The 19,156-nt window shown below is 38.3% G+C and overlaps 1 protein-coding gene across 19 annotated transcripts in view; it reads left to right on the top strand.

Moving 5' to 3' along the window:
* TDRD5 (tudor domain containing 5) overlaps nucleotides 1-19,156 on the top strand; it is a 98,807-nt gene that overhangs the window by 75,147 nt on the left and 4,504 nt on the right. For 8 of the 19 annotated variants that reach the window (XM_081485886.1, XM_081485884.1, XM_081485885.1 and 5 more), the window contains 5 exons: nucleotides 3,018-3,182; nucleotides 6,229-6,411; nucleotides 7,174-7,317; nucleotides 10,804-10,984; nucleotides 15,340-16,036. In XM_081485886.1, the coding sequence (XP_081342012.1) occupies nucleotides 3,018-3,182; nucleotides 6,229-6,411; nucleotides 7,174-7,317; nucleotides 10,804-10,984; nucleotides 15,340-15,587 (921 nt within the window). In that variant the 3' untranslated portion in view covers nucleotides 15,588-16,036. Of the gene's footprint in view, nucleotides 1-3,017; nucleotides 3,183-6,228; nucleotides 6,412-7,173; nucleotides 7,318-10,803; nucleotides 10,985-15,339; nucleotides 16,037-19,156 lie in introns of those variants that run through there. The other 11 variants (XM_081485878.1, XM_081485876.1, XM_081485877.1 and 8 more) reach the window with 3 other exon arrangements.

The raw sequence follows: 19,156 nt of genomic DNA, 5'->3' as shown, positions 1-19,156 counted from the left end.
GCTTTTCTTCCAAGGAGTAAGCATCTTTTAATTTCATGGCTACAGTCCCCATCTGCAGTGATTTTGGAGCCCAAAAAAATAAAGTCAGCCACCGTTTCCACTGTTTCCCCATCTATTTTCCGTGAAGTGATGGAACCAGATGCCATGATCTTAGTTTTCTCAGTGTTGAGTTTTAAGCCAACTTTTTCATTCTCCTCTTTCACTTTCATCAAGAGGCTCTTCTTCTTTGCTTTCTGCCATAAGTATGGTGTCATCTGCGTATCTGAGGTTATTGATATTTCTCCTGGCAATCTTGATTCCAGCTTGTGCTTCATCCAGCCCAGCATCTCTCATGACGTACTCTGCATATAAGTTAATAAGCAGGGTGACAATATACAACCTTGACGTATTCCTTTCCTGATTTGGAACCAGTCTATTGTTCCACGTCCAGTTCTAGCTGTTGCTTATTGACGTCCATACAGATACATCAGGAGGCAGGTCAGGTGGTCTGGTATTCCCATCTCTTTAAGAATTTTCCACAGTTTGTTGTGATCCACACAGTCAAAGGCTTTGGCATAGTCAATAAAGCAGAAGTAGATGTCTTTCTGGAACTCTCTTTTTCAATGATCCAGCGGATGTTGGCAATTTGATCTCTGGTTCTTCTGACTTTTCTAAAACCAGCTTGAACATCTGGAAGTTCACAGTTCACATATTGTTGAAGCCTAGCTTGGAGAATTTTGAGCATTGCTTTGCTAGCGTGTGAGATGAGTGCAATTGTGTGGTAGTTTGAGCATTCTTTTGCATTGCCTTTCTTTGGGATTGGAATGAAAACTGACCTTTTCCAGTCCTGTGGCCACTGCTGAGTTTTCCAAATTTGCTGGCATATTGAGTGCAGCACTTTCACAGCATCATCTTTTAGGATTTGAAATAGCTCAGCTGGAATTCCATCACCTTCACTAGCTTTGTTTGTAGTGATGCTTCCTAAGACCCACCTGACTTCGGACTCTAGGATGTCTGACTCTAGGTGAGTGATCACACCGTCGTGATTAAAAGATAGCAGTGACACTTACTGTACTTGTACTGTGTGGCAGGCGCTGTTCTAAGTACTCGCATGTACTAGTTAATTTAGTCTTCACAACCGTGTCACCAGGTTGTTTCTTTAAGATCTCCATTTTAGATAAATGTAAATGAAGCACATTAGTAAGTAATAAGTTAAATGACTTTCAATAGATGAGCAAAGAAATAGACATGTCTTCAAAGTCTCTCATATTCCTCATGGCAATAAGTACTGAGCTAAAAATGTAACTTGGGTTCAGTTTGAGAGTCCCCAAATTTATTTTTTCTGGGCATGACAAAGCTTTTTTCTTTGAATAAAATATGAAAATATTGTTTTATAAGTATGTTTTATATATCTGACTTTTTATTTTTTATTTTTATTTTTTAAATAAATTTATTTATTTTAGTTGGGGGCTATTACTTTACAATACTGTAATAGTTTTTGCCATACATTGACATGAATCAGCCATGGGTTTACATGTGTTCCCCTTCCTGGACCCCCCACCCACCTCCCTCTGACTTTTTAAATTATAGGGATAATTTTATTTTGTTAATGGACTTGCACTATTAGATAAAAAGGAAAGGCTATTTTGCTGTACCCCTGAAACTAACACAACATTGTAAATCAATTATATTTCAGTAAAATTTTTTTTTCAGAAGACCTTTTGACTACTGGGAGATTAACCTACTCCGAAAAAATGTGTGTGAATGTTTACTGCTGCATGTTTAAAGCAATATCAACATTTTAGATTTCATTTTAGCTTAAAGCTAGTTAAAATTAATTGGACTTGTGTAACCTGTAAAACTTTCTGAAATCTGAATTTTTGTTAGTCCTTATTACTTGATTAGAACAGTTACGTTTCCTGATTCTTAAATAGTGAAATGAATTTTCAGCCTTAAGGGTTTTTAGAATATCTTATCACCACTGTGTTGATGTCTTTAAATAATCATGGTTCAGTCCTGAAAATGAAATAAGGCCATCTTTTCTGCAGAGCGATAAGGCCAAAAGCTTCTCTATTGTACCCCAGCCTTTATTTTAACGTATCAAGACTCCCACATGCCCCATACACACATAAACCTACCTCTATACACCTTGTTGTTGTTTAGTCACTAAGTCGTATCCAGTTCTTCTGTGACCCTGTGGACTATAGCCCACCAGGCTCCTCTGTCCATGGGATTCTCCAGGCAAGAATATTGGAGTGGGTTGCCATTTCTTTCTCCAAGGGATCTTCCCAACCCAGGGATCAAACCCGTGTCTCCTGCATTGGCAGATGGATTCTTTACCGCTGAGCCACCAGGGAAGCCCCTCTATACACCTGATTCCCTCTAATCCCTGCTTTTCTTTTAGGCATCCTAACAGTTTGATTTATCTCCTTTATTACATGTTCTCAGACATCTTCCTTCTCCAGTATTATTTCGGTTAATCTGACATCTCTGTGTTGGCCCTACACTGAAGGTTGTGCTGTGATTATCTGTGTATCTTCATGCTATATTTGAGTTCTTTCAGAGCTGGGCCCCTGTCGCATTCATCTTTATACCCACAGAGTTACTCTGTACACATTACATAATATGTACTAAATAATTGTTACCTGTGCATGCGTGCTCAGTCATGTCCAACTCTTTGCGACCCAATGAACTGTAGCCACAGGCTCCTCTGTCAGTGGGATTCTCCAGGCAAAAATACTGTAGTGGTTTACCATTTCCTCCTCCAGGGGATCTTCCTGACCCTGGATTGAACCCTTGTCTCTTATATCTCCTGCATTGGTAGGCAGATTCTTTACCACTGCACCACCCGGGAAGCCCTCGGCCTGAACCAATTTAACAGGATGGGAATACCTAGGGTCAGTGCATAACGTTAGAAAATAATGTTGCATATGCATGAACCATAGCGAAAAATTGCCCCCAGAATTTGTAGGCATGTAAATTTGGGAAACAGCATTACTATCGAAAATAAAATAACTTCTTTTTTTTTTATCTAACAGCAAAATATTAATGATGAAAAGACTTTCAGTCACCTTAGATCAGTCACCTCAGAGGAGCCATTAAAGGATTCTAAATTAAATTCTTTGAAAATACAACATAAGAGCTGTGAAGAAGATCCAAAGTGGTCCATCCCAGAGCTAAAGGATCTGAAGGAAGAAAATGAGGTAGGAGAAGGGGATATAGCTTTTTAAAAATGTAATTAATAAATTCATAAGTGAAGGAGACTGAAGTAAAATAGCTCTTTATGCCCTATTCATTGTGGTGCCATCAGAGCATCTCCCACAGATGAATTACAAATTCTTCAGTGATCACCAAGACCAAAGTTTCAGCAATGTAGCCTGGATCACAAAAAAGAAAAGCCATTATCTGACTTCCGGGCAATTTTGAAGAATTATGCAGTGATTGGAAGGCAGTATTGAGAAATAGTGTTAGGAAGACCCATCAAGAAAAATGTTTGACAACTCTCCTTGGAGGACATATTTTAATCAAATGTCTATGTACTCATGGCTTTTTTCTTTTTTAAAAAAACAAACCAAATGTTTATGTACACACAGCTTAGAGTTCCCCATAAGCCCTTCCCCTTCATTTCCTATTTCACAGAGCAACCATTTTTATCTCTTTTAACATCTTCTTTTGGAATTTGTCTCTTATTTCTTTCATTAAATAGCATGCTTATATTGTTATTTCCTTATTTTTCAGTTTTAAGTATGTATGGCCTTCCCAGCATGAGAGATGAAGGTTTAGTTCTCTTTCATCTCTTGTCCCGCACCCCAGACAAAAATATCCTTTCTGTTCTCTCATCATCTTACTAATATATCAAACTTTCCATTAGATCACCATTCATTCAATATTTTGTTATTGTGACTCTGTAAATGCTATATACAGTCAAGTAATATGTGATGGCAAGTTTTCCTTTCCTGGATAGCTTTTATTTTCTCTGGTGTTAATACTTCTTCCTAAGTGAACATACAGTAAACAATTGACTTTGTACTCAGAGTACTTTCCTGTCAATTTTAACACATGTATAGATTTATGTAACCACCACCATAATCAGGATGCAGAATGGTTCCATCATCTGAAAAAACTCCTGATGCTACTCCTTTATAATCACATCTCCCCAAATCCCTAATCCCCTAGCAAGCATGTTTCCTGTCACCATAATTTTACCTTTTCAGGACTGTCAGTTAAGTGGAATCATGTGGTATGTAACTTCCCAATAGAAGCTTCTTTGATTCAGCATAGTACCTTCATTCGGGGAAGGCAATGGCACCCCACTCCAGTACTCTTGCCTGGAAAATCCCATGGATGGAGGAGCCTGGTAGGCTGCAGTCCATGGGGTCGCTGAGAGTCGGACGTGACTGAGCGACTTCACTTTCACTTTTCACTTTCATGCATTGGAGAAGGAAATGGCAACCCACTCCAGTGTTCTTGCCTGGAGAATCCCAGGGACAGCGGAGCCTGCTGGGCTGCCATCTATGGGGTCACACAGAGTTGGATACGACTGAGGTGACTTAGCAGCAGCAGCAGCAGTACCTTCATTTAAATCGTTGCATGTATCAATAGTTCATTTCTGTTGATGATGAGTAGTATGGTATGCATATACCACAGTTTGTATATCCATGCATCCATTGAAAGACATTATGGTTATTTAAGGTTTTGGTATGAATAGATCTTCTATAAATATTCATGTATAGGCTTTTTAATAAACATAATCAAAGTTGGATTGCTGGCTCATGTGGTAAATGTATGCCAAATTTTTCCAAAATTTTCCAGCAAAATGGCTGTACCATTTTGCATTCCTACCAGCAGTATATGAGGTCCAGTTGCTCCATATCTTATCATCACTTGATATTGTCAGGAATTTTTATTTTTAACCATTTTCATAGGTGTGCAGTAGTAGTATCACAGTGTGGTTTTAATCTGCATTTCCCTAATGACTGTAATATTGACCATTTTATCATGTGCTTATTTGCCAATCACATGTATTTCTTGGTGAAATGCCTGTTAAAGTCTTTTGCCCATTTTTTGAATGAGTTGTTTGTTCTCTTACTATTGGGTTTTGAGTATTCTTTATATGTTCTGGATAGCCCTTTGTCAGATTTGTGATTTTCAAATATTTTCTCCCACTTGTAGCTTCATTCTCTTAATGGTGTCTTTCATATAGGAAAGGTTTTTAATTTTGAGAAAGTACATGAGTTGTTTTTTTTTCCTCTTATGTACTGTGTTTTCAGTGTCAAGACATCTTGATTTAATTTTAGTATAAGGGGTGAGATTTAGGTTAAGGTTATGGATGTTCAGTGGTTTTAGTGCTATTTGTTGGAAAGACTATGCTTTCTCTATTAAAAAAAATTTTTGACATCATATTTTACATCTTTTTGTTTTATGTCTCTTAACTACTTATTGTAGACATAGACAGTTTTACTTTTAACTTTCCTAGTAGCTTTATAAGCAGTTGATCTGTTACCTTTACCATATGTCTGCTTTTACCGTTAAGATTTTTCTTATAATTTTTATATGTCTAGTTGTGATCTTTTCTGCTTTAAGAAGTCCCTTTAATATTTCTTGTAAAACTGATGCCATGTAGACTTTTTGATGATGGCCTTTCTGACCAGTGTGATGCCTCACTGTAGTTTTGATTTGTGTTTCTCTAATAATGAACAATGTTGAACATCTTTTCATGTGTTTATTAGCCATATGTCTTGTCTTTTTTGGAGAAATGTCTGTTTAGGTCTTCTGCCCACTTTTTGATTGGATTGTTTGTTTTCCTGGTATTGAGCCTCATGAGCTGACATTACATGAGTGACTCTTGTTTTCATTCTCACGTTATATGCTCAATTCCAGAAAACTTCATAGGAGTAATTTCTGAACTTTTACAGTATTTATGGTATAAGTTTGCGTTGCCTCTCAGATTTTCCTCCTAAAAGCTCAGGATTCCACTTTCTCAGGACTACTTAATAAGTTGTTCCTTGTCTGATTGCCTGCATCCAGAACACAGGTGATGTTTTTCCCTCTTATTTCTCTTTGACTGTAAGTTTATACCTGGAATCTATTTTATTTTGGTGCTATGTCAGAAGGGGAGAATGTAATGAATTGTATATTCAAACTGCCATCTTTACTTGGAGTCAAGAAAAATTGTAAACCTAAATTTCAAAATGTATTCATATAGGAACAATAAATTAAAGTTTTTCTTTGTTGCCTGATACATTCTAGGATGAGATCCCCACTGGAATGCCATGCCTGGAGTCAGTAACCATAGGTGATGATATTTGGGATGAGAACTGGTTACCTTTGCAGGCTAAAATGGGAAAAGAAAGTGATGCTGCCTCCCACTTATTTACCTCAAGCCTTGGTGAAAAGAAACCATATTCATCATGTAAAGAAATGCCACAGAAGGTTAGATCCTTGGGAAAACATAAAGAAAATCATTACTGAAAAAGGAACTGTTAATGTAATTGTCCAAGTCTCAAAAAAGCTGTACATTCTGCATTTCATACGGATTTCTCAGACAGTAATTCAGAAGAATGCATTTCCTGGCCCTTCTCTCCCTGCAAAGAAGACAGTGTTAGGGATGGAGACAGGATGAAACAGGAGAGAATAAACCATGGACATATTTTGTCTATCTACCCTATCAGTCATTATGATTTTTGTTTTATCATTGGCACCTAATCAAGGTCTTAGAAGCTAGAAATAAACTGTTTTCCCTAATTTAATTTTTGTTGCGTTAACCTTATAATGTCTGGATCTGAGTATATTTACTAATATTGGACCCTATATATTTAAATTTTAATTTATTTCCCACTGGCTGCCAGAAAGAAGATACATTAACACTTAAGTTTCTGCTTGTTATTTGTGCTATTTTAATACTGAATGATTAGAAAAATCATCTAGCCATGAAAAATGTATTGAAGATGATACTACAAACAGAATCATACTTATTTTTATGAGATCTGTGTATTCAGAGGAATTCAGTGTGTTGTGTGTGGACCAGTAAAGCAAGAGGAAAGACTCACATTGATATAGAAAATTAATAAATATCTTTTCTTGTTTAGTTAGTATACACTACCTCCTTGCCTTTACCTTGCCCAAGTTATCCTCCATATGAGTCTCATGGCACTATATCGTCGTTTAGTGTTGCAGCATTTTTTTTCTCTGTAGGATTGGTGTTTTTCTACACCCAAAGATATATGGGATGATTCATGGCAGCCTTCAGGCCTTGTGAATGGAATGAGAGTAGAAGTTCAAACACCAGAAGGACTGGATGCTCAAGAAAAACATATTGACACAACCAAGATCCAAAAGGTAAGTGTCTAATGAGTGTTACTGTGACAAGTTTTTTATGAGGAAGTGCTTTCAGTTTTAGAAAGTGAGATTCTGGTGAATGATCAATCCCTCTCTTAGCATTTGGTAGAATACATATATGTAAAAATGTATGTTTATTTAAAAATTAATTTCAGTTATCTTACTATAGTTATTCATCTCTCCAGAAGAAAATTCTGAGCCTAGAATTAGAAGATTGATTAAGCATTAGGGATAGAGAAATACTTAGCCGTACAGTTTAAGTTCTGTATCTGCCCAATCATCTAGGCTAGTTTTTTTCTCTTTTGTTGCTTTAGTAGAAAGCACTAACCCTGGAATAAAATCCATTTGTTTTGTGTTTCTCAAATATATTATGAGCATCCTGAAAATAGAAGGACAGTTTGTGTGCATCATGAACTTTGGCTAATGGTCTCTGTACTTTTGTGCAGTACACTGAAAATGAAGGACTTCATGTCTAGACTTGTTAAAAGAGCAGAGTTGTGGAAGATGAACCTTCTGAGTGATATATTTTCTGCAGAATGTGATTACTTTGCATGAGATTATTGATAAAGTATGCTGTATTACATAAAACAGTCTGTTCCATAAATGTAGGTTTCTTAAAGCACAGATTTAGTTTTAAGATAAAAGTTTTTTGTTTTGTTTATCCATGCATCAGCTGATGGACATTTGAGTTATTTCTGCTTTTCTGCTGTTATGAATAATGCTGCTGTGACATGTGTGGATGTGTTTCTACGTAGACGTATGTTTTCAGTTTTCTTAGGTATATACCTGGGAGTTGAATTACTGGGTCCTGTGGTAATAAATCTAGGGGCTCCCCCCAACCCCAGTGGCTCAGCAGTAAAGAATACACCTGCAATGTAGGAGACACAGAAGATGTGGGTTTGATCCCTGGGTTGGGAAGATCCCCTGGAGAGAGGAATGGCTACCCCCTCCAGTATTCTTGCCTGGGAAATCCCGTGGACAGAGGAGCCTGGTGGGCTACAGTCCATAGGGTCATGAAGAGTAGGACGTGACTAAAGCGACTAACCACGCATACACACACATGGTAACTCTATGTTTAGTATTTTGAGGAACTGCCAGACTGTTGCAAGCAGTTGCACCATTTTATATTCCCACCAGCAATCTAAGAGTGTTCCAATTTGGGCCACATCTTTGCCAACACTTGTTATTATCTAATTTTTAAAATTATAGCCATCCTAGTGGCCATGAAGTTTTATGTTATTGTGGTTTGGGGCTGTGCTTTTGATTACATGTGTTAATGTTTTATAAATCATGAACATATTTCTTGAAAGTTGCCACTAACCTCTGGTTCCATAAGGGTATATCTTCAGACAACTGTGGAGGAGTCTTCCATTGATAAGTACAGAGCGAGAATCGGGCAGAGCAATGCTTCTTGAACTACAGTGTTCATAGCAATCACCTGAGAATCTTGTGAGACTGCAGATTCTGATTGAGCAGATCTGGGCTGGGGACTAAAGTGCTCCATGTCTTACAAGCTTCCAGGTGATGCTGACACTGCTTGATGGTGAATCACAGTTTGAACAGCAGTGCTCTAAACTGCTCTTTGGAAGAAGAGACTCTTAACTTTTCACTTACGTGCTTAAACTGACCACAGGTACTTGCTTTCATAGTGGCATACAAATTTAGTAGGCATTCACCTATGTTCTTTTTTTCAGAGTGAAACACTGTCAGAATGCATCTTAAATGTGTTTTAGCAGTTTGTCTTTCTTCAAAATCATATTTATCAGAAAAGGAAAAAGATACAGCTTTTAGAAAACTATTTCTGATTTTGACTGAAGGGAATGGTAACCCACTCCAGTATTCTTGCCTGGAGAATTCCATGGATAGAGGAGCCTGGTGGGCTACAGTCCATGGGGTTGCGAAAAGTTGGACACGACTGAGCAACTAACGTACTTTCACACACGGCTAAAAATAGGCAGCAGAGCTTAGTGTAAAAAACACTTGCCTGGGAATTCTATAATTTGGAGCTTAATCTTTACCACAAGTTTGAGCAAGTTGCCTTTTGGGGCCTTAATGTATCCATCTGCAAAAACTGATTTGGACTAATGCTCTTTCCAGCCATAAAAGCTTATCATATTAATGTTTACTTACTTAATTATCATTGAAGCTTCATTTTAAGAGGGAATAAACTTAAAGGGTAACTAAAGCACACACATGAAGTTGCATAAATTAAGCAAAAATTTGAATCCAGGTCTTTGCTTTCCTGAGGTAGCATATTATATGGTAAGGTAACTTTGAGGGCTTTGAGAGATTTCATTTTTGCTGCCCAAAAAAGAAGCACAGCCATTTGTATATAATGTAATTACATAAGCCATATCGTTGCCAGCCATGTTTAAAAATGAACAAGGGTTTTTGTCATGAAAGAGAAAAGGAAAGCCAACTGATATTGAATGTCTAACACATCAGTCTAAAGAACACACAAAGCTACATTTTCTATTCGTATAATTTTTGTTTCAGTTTACTCTAGGCAGATCCCAGACCCTAAGCCACTTATGTGGGTTTATTTTGGCAGCTCCTGATGCGGCCCACCTAGTTGTGTTAATGCCAGTTACCATCACTTAATCTTCTAATGCCAGTTAGAAGATAAATGCTCTGAGTCACCCTGGACTGTAACTATTTCAGCAGTGCTCTGTAGGAAGATAACAGGATCTATTGATTAAAACTTGGCACTTAATTTACTTTAGCCCAAATTGAGGCTTTGTTTGGGAATTCCATCTTTTCCTCTCAAACCTTGATTCTTAGTACTCCATTTTGTCACTTCTCCTGAGGAGCCTTCCTTTAAAGCCATTGTGTTCTCCTAGCATGTTGTTGATGCTGCAGATGCAGTTAACGCCTCCTTCACAGGCACCTACGGGCCAGGTTCAGTTTCCCTAGCTGAGAATCATGAGCTCTTCAGGGACAGGGGTCATATTTACTGGGAGGTGGTGTGATGGAGCAGAGAGTGCATAGGCAAGCCTGAGTTTGGATCTCTGCCTCGTCCCTTACTAGTTGACACTGGATAACTTGCTCCGCCTCTTGTAAAAAGCATTCTGCTAAGTGAAAGAAGCCATAATACAGAAGACACAATGACACCTAACCTAGAACAACGTTTTGATGTTTCGGTGAAGAAACATGTGCCAACAACCTGTCAGGCATGGTGCCTGACAGTGAGTGCTCAGCGACTGTTATTTCTCTCCTTCCTCTGCCCTTTTTCCCTGGCTTGCATAGCAGTCCTCAGTACCATGTTTGCTCATAATTCATGTTCAGTAAACACTTCTTAAATTAATGGTCCCTCAGTTAGAGAAGGACTTGTTTTCCAGAGAGTATCTAGATTCTTAAAAGTAGGAAGTTTTATTTATGATACGAAAATATTCTTTGGTATATAAGTGAGGAAACAAAATAGACAGTTCTTACTGTTAAATTAACAGTGACTTTTCATGTGTTTGCCCCATTTCCCCCATTCTGTAGCAACCAAATGTAAAGAGTGCCTCAGATTCTCCCACGTTGCCCAAACTGGAGGAGTTCTACATCTCTCTTATCCAGTCACAGCAGTCAGCAGAAGGCGGCCAGTTTGAGCCTAGCAACATTCAGACTCCGCCAAAGCAAATTCAGCTGTCCTCAACTCCCGCATTGGTCAATTCTGGGTCAGGTAGGTTGACAGACAGTTGACAGATGCAGTGGTTTGCCGTGTTGCTGAAAACCTTAATTTATCTTTTTCAGAACATGACTTGGAAAATTACAAACGTTAGCATTTGTCTCAAATCCTCATGTTATTTTTGGACTTAGTTCTTCTTTTCACTTTGTCACTCTTCTTTTTTTCTGAAGTTTGGGGAGATGGTCAGGTTTATGCACCTCAAAGTTTGCCAGTTTTTAAGTATGAAATTCAGTGATTTCTGACAGATGTGTACAGTCCTGTAGGCAGCACTACAATTATGATAATAGAACATTTTTGTCAGTCTGAAAAGCTTCATGTGTCTTTGCAGTCATTCCCTCTTACCCCTCATTGGCTTCTGGCATGTTACTTTCTCTTTTCTAGAATTTCACATAAAGGAAATCATAGTATGTAGTTTTTATGGCTGACTTCTTTCATTTAGCACAGTGTTTTAGAGATTCATCTATGTTGTTGCCAATGTCTAATGTTTTTTCTTATTTATTGCTGAGTAGTACACAGTAGTATGGACATAGGACAGTTTGTTTATCTGTTCACCAGATGATGGATTATTTCCAGATTTGGGTCATGAGTAAAACTGCTGTGAATGTTCAGCTCTTTGTGTAGACATGTATTTTTTATTTCTGTTCATAAAGTACCTAGGAGTGGAATTGCGGGGTCATATGCTGACTGCATGTTTAGCTTTTTAAGAACTGTCAAAATGTTTTCCAAAGTGACTGTGCCATTTGGTAATTCACATAAGCAATGTACTTGATTGTTGATTGCTTTGTATTCATGCCAACATACTATATCTCCAATCTTTTAAATTTTCCCATTTTAGTGGATGTGTAGTGGTATCTTATTGTGGTTTTAATTTACACTGCCCTATTTACCAGTGACATTGACTGTGTTTTCCTGTGTTTATGTGCCATTTGAATTACCTGTTCAAGTATTTGTGCATTTCTAATAGATTATGTTTTTATTGACTTGTAAAAATTCTTTATTCTGGACACAAAACCTTTGTCAGATGCTTATATTGCAAATATTTCCAGGTATATGGCCTGTGTTTTCATTTCCTTAACAGTGTTCCTGAAAGAGCAAGTTTTCCTTTTGATAAAATCAGATTTGTTAATTATTTTTTTCTTTATGGTTTGCACTTTTTGTGTCCTATTTAGAAATCTTTCCTAACTCAAATAATTAAGACTTTCTCTTACATTTTCTTATGAAAGTTCTATAGTTTTAGGTCTTAGATTAGGTTTGTGATCCAGTTGTTAATTTTTGTATGTGGTGTGGTGTAAGGATCAATGTTTATTTTGATTACACATAAATATTCAATTGTTCCAGTATGATTTATTGAAAAGGCAGTTCTTGCTCCATTTAACTGCCTGATACCTTTGTCAAAAGCCATTAAGTTGTGTATGTGAGGGTCTATTTCCTGACTTAGATTATGATCTCCTGCGATTATGTCTTCCTTTATACCCCTGTCTTGATTTCTGTGGCTTTATAATAATTCTTGAAATCATACAGGTTTGTTCATTTTTTTTAAATTGTTTTGGCTATTCCAGACCATTTTCCATATGAATTTTAGGATTAACTTAATTTCTACAGAAAGCCTGCTAAAATCTTTATTGGGAGTTTTTAAAAAAATCTCTAGATTAATTTAGGGAGAAGTGACATGTTAACAATATTGAGTTTTCTTATCTAGTAATATAACCTTTTCTTGTTCTGTGCTTAATATGTTCTTTTCCTTTCCAGTGTGTTTTTCATCTCAGAAGTTCAATTTATAATCTCCAGGGGTTTTTTGTATCTCCCCTCTTTCTCCTCGGTATACTCATCATTCACTTCTTGAATACTTTGAGTGTTCTTGTGACAGCTGTTTTAATACCCTTATCTTGTGATTCAAGCATATGTACCATTTCTGCATTCTGTCATCTGTCATTTCTGAACTGGCTTCTACTGAATGCTTTTTCTCTTGATTATAAGTCATATTTTTCTGCTATTTTGCACATCTGTTAGTTTTTTATTGGATGACAGGTACCAAATTACACATTGTTGACTGAATGACTGAATCTCTTTTTCTTCTCTCTGTCCTTCCTTTCTTCCCTCCCTCCCTGCTGTCTATATAGTATCTGTCTATCAATTGTTTTGGGGTAATTAAATTATCTGAAATTGATTTGATTATTTCTGCATTTATTTTAGATTTCATTAGGCTGATTAGAAAAGCCTTTAGTCTGTCAGCCCTGCTAGGCAGTACCTTTCTGAGGGTATTGATGAGACTTGATGTCTTACAGGTGTCTTTACACTGTAGCTGGTGGGAACACAAACTGTTTTGCCCCAACATAAACTGCAGTGATTGTTCTGCCTACTCCTTTCAGATAGATTTTCTCCCTGGCCTTGGTTTTCTCACAGGCATGAGCCAGATCACTCCCCAGCCTAAGACTCAAAGGGACCTCTCTGCAGCTCTCCAGCTGCTTCTCTCCCTATAGCTAGCTGCCTTTCCACTTGTGCTTTCCCCCACTAATTCCAGACACCTTTGCTGTTGTTTAGTCACTAAGTTGTGTCTTTGCAACCCCACGGACTGTAGTCCTCCAGGCTCCTCTGTCCTTGGCCTTCTTGAACTCCAGACTCTGTCTTCTCAGTGCGGTGAGACCTCCAGGCTCAGTGTGGGCTCTCCCTCCCTGTACTTCAGCCTGGACTTGATCTTGACAGTGAACTCAGGCACTCGTAAAGCTTACTCCATTTGTTTCCCATTTCTTAGGGATTGCTGTCATGTAAGCTTGTTGGTCAACGTCTGAGAGCTGTTGTTTTATTTATTTTGCCCAGTTTTCTAGTTGTTTAAAGCAAGAGAGATTGTTTTTCAATCCCTGTTTAATTAGCATCATGTCTGGAAGCTGAAGTTTTGTTGCACTCCTAAATTCTTTCATGTGTCCCTGCTTTCGTATTTTTATACCTTTAAAATCTGAACTCATCAATGGCTTCATGTAAAACCCAGTATTTCACTAGGACTCACCATCTCTTTTTCACTCCAGTGGGCATTAATGATAGTCTTGTGTTCAGAGTTTTCCTTTTTAGAATACCCTGTCAAATTCTCCTTAATTTATCACAAATGTATGGCACATATATCACACGCCTAGTGCACTAGATGCTAAAGATAGAAAAATGGATAGGATATTGGATTGTGCCTGCTTTTTCTGAGTTTTTTTTGAAGTCTGTGATTTTAGGCTCTAGAGCAGTGCTTTTCAGGATGTAGTCAGCATACCAGTACTTGTCTGTGAAGCATTTGTGATGATGGACAACACAGTAGCCCTTCGCTTAGCTCACCTAGATTTTTTTTTCCGAAAGCAGGACTTTCTTGAAGGAAGCAGTGTGTTGGCTTAGGTGCTGGCACCAGCTCCTCCCACTGTAGGCAAGTAAGAAACAATTTATAGACCAGCTCCTTCAGTAGCCCTGGTCCAGAGTACACACGTGAGGTGCCTCATATCCTCTTCTTTGCTCTTAGGAACACTTGGCATTGGAGTTCCCAGCAGTTTATCTCATGGAAAAGACCCTTCTTCTTAAACTAATTCCCAAGGAACTCTTTTTATGGCTGATAACTGGTTTTTGGAATTTCTTAGCAAACACAGTCTTGTTCAGTTTTGTTTTTACACTGGCAGATGTGGAATTGGAATGACTTTGGCAATAGAGAAGGCCTATGGGACACTGTTTTGCTCACTGCTGGAAGGAAATAGGAGAGCTTAAGGATTCTTTCCTGGAATTGGAATTGATTATTTTTATGATGTCCTAGAAAGAGATCTCCCCTTCCTTGTTCACAAGGACATGTTTTTCCTCTCATCTTTGACCTCACTCTGACCTTCCTCCTCCTTTGACCTCACTCTGACCTTCCTCCTCCTTTGACCTCACTCTGACCTTCCTCCTCCTTTGACCTCACTCTGACAAGAATTTATCTCGATGCATGATCCCCCATCCTCATTTCCTTTCCGTTTGTTGCCTGGTTTCTGGGCTTCCTTCACTCTTGATTTGCCATTGGTAATTTCACCACCTAACCATAAGATGGGGTTTCCTTGGTGGCTCAGTGGTCAAGAGTCTGCCTGCCAATGCAGGAGACGTGGGTTCAATTCCTGGGTCAGAAAGGTCCCCTGGAGAAGGAAATGGCTACCCTCTCCTGGAAAATCACTTGGACAAAAGGAGCCTGGTGGGTTACAGTCCATGGCATTGCAAAAGAGTCAGATGACTTAGCAATTCAGCAATGACAACAACAACAAATCAGAAGATCATTGTAACAGATGTTAGTAAAGATGTAGAATGGGAGAGTGTGAGGACCTCCTGAACAGACCTTTGTTTTCTTTCTTTTTCAGTGGAAGGCTCCCCAGAGAGCTTAGAGAATGAAGATTTTTCTAGTAGCTCTGCTATTACAGTGTTCAAAGATACTAGTCAGGGAGCCGTGGACCAGCTCTCTTTGATTTTGTCTCCCGAGCACCAGATTTCTCAGAAGCTCTACATTCCTCGAAGCACAGCCACTGCTGCGTTAGGAGCTGCCGCAAGGCTCGCCACATCCAAGAGCCTCCTGCACTGGTACCCCAGTGTGAAAAAGATGGAAACATGAGAGCAGTGGGGAGTTAAAAATCAACTTAGATGATTAACTTTCAAGAGCCAAGCTATGAAACTGATAATTCACTATATAAATAAACAAATACAAATGGCTTTGAGGTTAAAAAAAAAAAAAAAATCAGCTTAGAGGCTTAGGGCGTGGTGACTTCCCAAGCCAAACCCAAAAGGAGATATGGAGACAAAAACAGTATTTTGTTGACAAAGTTGATGCCTTTGTCTTTCTGTGCAACCCTTTATTAGCTTTATTATGCTCACAGTCCCCTTTGTTGTATAAGTATTGATTTCTAACATTCATTATCATTTTCATTGATGATGTTTTATTTTTCTTAGAGTTTTGTTCGCCTTTGTTCAATGTAGAAGTTTAAAGGACTTTTTAGTTTCTGTGTTTCTATAAATGTTTTTCTTGTATATATCATGACTGATAAATGTAAGTTGAAAAACTAATCTTTTGTGATCCATATTTAGTTAGAAAAAAATTGTCGCAGCCCTATCTCCAGAAAGAGGATGTCTGACTTTTAAGGCTGCTTTTCCTCATTTGAAAACTTCTGTACCATAGAGAGAGTCTACAGCTCCAATCTTCACTGTCATTAATTCTTTGAAATACTAGGATCACTAAGAAAATCCACACTGTGAATCTTTGGTCATGTAAACTCTTTTACATTAAAAAAAAAAAAAAAGATGAAGCTATCTTTCAGTGTAGGCAGTTTCTTGAAGACTTAACAAGAAAATTAGAGACCAGTTGTTGAAACTGAGCTGAGCCATCTCTGCAGTCATCATAGTTCTCTGGAGCCTTAATGTAACAGTGGCTAAACAGTGGTATTGTTTAAGCATTTATAGAGCATGCACTCACACTTGTGAAACACTCAGTCGTGTCTAACTCTTTGTGACCCCATGGACTGTATAGCCTGCCAGGCTGCTCTGTCCATGGAATTCTCCAGGCAAGAATACTGGAGTGGATAGCCGTTCTTCCGGGGATCCCAACCCAGGGATCGAACCCAGGTCTCCCTCATTGCAGGCGGATTCTCTACCATCTGAGCCACCAGGGAAGCCTGCATTATAGAGCATGATGTTCTCTGAAGTCCAGTTTATTATAGGAAATTCTGTTTAGCTCATAGTGTAAACCATCAGGAGAAAAGACTGAAAGGTGAAATTAAAGAATGTGAATGATACCAACTTCTTTGTGGTAAAATACAAGACTTACCCCCAAATTTAAAAAAATCCAATACAGAAGCATTTCTTAGTGGTAAAATCAGAGAAGGAGGTGTGAATTACTGGCCTGCTGCATACGACTAGATTCTCACCCTCTTAGCTCCTCTTCTAAGGCCTCCTGCTTTGACATTAAGTGGCAGAGCTGGCTCCTAATTCCTTTCCTTCCTCCTACAATAAGGACTGTCTCCTCTGTTCTGCTCAGTTAGTTAGCAAAATGTCTACTGAGGAAGGGGGTGAGATGAGAGTAAATATCAGAGTGCATTTAAATGTAGAGTATTAATGGTTAAAACGTCTTTCTTAGGATGAGGTGATCATGAAACAAACCCAAAGTCTCTTAACTACTGAGTGTTTTGGTTTAAAAACCTTAGAGCATTTTTAATGCAGTAAAAATTTCAAATCCAGATTCACCTTTAATTCTAATACATCTATAACAATGATGGTATGCTAATTAACCAAAAGAATGTAATCTGGAAACATCACTGATAGTTGACCCAGATAGAACAGGTTTCCCATTTGGGTTTTTGGGGTTTTGTATCAGACACCTTTATTGGAGAAGGTAGTCAAAGAGTTATATGCAGGGTCAATGAACAGTTAAATATCACTTTGATAATTAAATGTCATATATGATACTCAACTGTGATATGAACTGGAACAGCTGTTTTTCATATAAGTTTATGTAATTATCCACAATTTTTTTCTAAAGAAGAAAACTCATTTTGAATGATTGTTCAGAGAAAAAGGCAAGTTTGAGTTCTACCCTTCGCTTCTCCAGATGGACAGTTACTGGGTTCCAGGCAGAGTGAATCTGGTAGAAGCGGTCTTTACATATTTAGTACATTAGGTTGTAACTCTCTCTATAATAGCACAAAACTACCAGCAAGAACCCTGCCAACACTGGGTAACCTGATGGCGACTAATTTTACACTTTGCCAGTTAAATGGGGATTATGGAATCACTGTGTTATTAAGGCTCTTTCAGAATCCTTTCTGTTTGCAAATGACCAGATCATTTAGACAGAGCTATCTCAAACTAATGAGTGTTGACACACTTTGACAGAGGCCTGTTTAGTAATGAATAGTTAAGATCTTATTTAAATTAGAAGAGTGAAGGAATGAACCTTTGAGAGGCTTGTACAGTTTGACTACTTGACTTTGACTAGGACAGCCAATCTGCCAATATGTTTCCCTACCTTCTCCCGTAAGGTGGGCTTTGTTTGGTGGTTAACTGAAATAGCTCAAAGCATCAAACAAATTTAATAGATCATTTGAAAATGAGTAAATAGGTTTATGTATATGGGCAGGAGTAGTAGTAAGAAATATTGAAAAGATAGGGAAATGCTCATGGTTTAGGGTTAATTGTATTTTATTGTCAAAAGATGGATTGACATCTACTACACTTAGAAAAACCGCCATCCCCTCCCCATATTTTTGGTGTTAAGGTTAATCTATTAGAAGTAGTGGCAGTCCTCAAGGAATGTTAAGTGGGCAGTGGGAGCCTGAGGTATGTATTGAGGGCATGAGAGGCTGAGAACACACAGGAGAATCCTGGTCATAAACGCTTTAGGGTTAGAAGAGAGAGAGTGGCTTTACTATTAGCCACTCAGGTTTTAACTCCAGTGGCTTGTAGTCAGTACCCCTCTCCTGTCCAGAAACACACCATGGGAAGTCAAAAGAAGGCCATGCCAGCTACACCGAACCATGCCTTTTCCTTCTCACTCTCACACATTTGAGATGCCAATTGTCCGTTTCAAGGCATGGGGATGACTAGAGACTTCTGCCTGCAGTCAGACTATGTCTAGCCTAAAGACTTAGAATTGCAGGATTTGGATGTAGAAAGGATGTCAGATAAGGAGATTTGAAACCTAGACTGACTGACTTGCCTGTGGTCACACAGCTTAAATTCCCATGTCTGCTGACTCCTAGCTCAGGGACCTTTCCCCAGGAAAATAGTGCAACACCATCTTGTGTCATATCAACGATTTGATGCCAGAAAACAGTTTGGTACTTAAGTCCAAAAGAATGGTAATTCTGATAGGTAGCTGAGTAATCCCCTGGTGTTGGTGGAGAAAGAGGTTGATCTACAAAGATACCATGTTCTTCATTGTGTATAGCTTAAATAACAGTGGGCCAGTTCTGCAGCTGAAGAATCTGGACAGGGGCATCCTTAGGGATGAGAAACTAAAATCTTACAAAGCAGTCCTTCTGAGGCTTCCTATTAGCATCTATACTAGGTAGCAAGGCCTTTCTAACAAACTTTTGGTATCTTTTCAGAATTAAATTTGTTTTATTTATATGTACAGTGCTACATTGTTCATAATTTTGCAGGAGCCATCACCAAGACATTTAAAAGATTTCA

Source organism: Giraffa tippelskirchi, chromosome 5 (assembly GCF_054371585.1).
Source record: "Giraffa tippelskirchi isolate mGirTip1 chromosome 5, T2T-mGirTip1v1.2.pri, whole genome shotgun sequence".
Taxonomy (NCBI): domain Eukaryota; kingdom Metazoa; phylum Chordata; class Mammalia; order Artiodactyla; family Giraffidae; genus Giraffa; species Giraffa tippelskirchi.
This window is presented reverse-complemented; position numbering and strand designations above follow the sequence as displayed.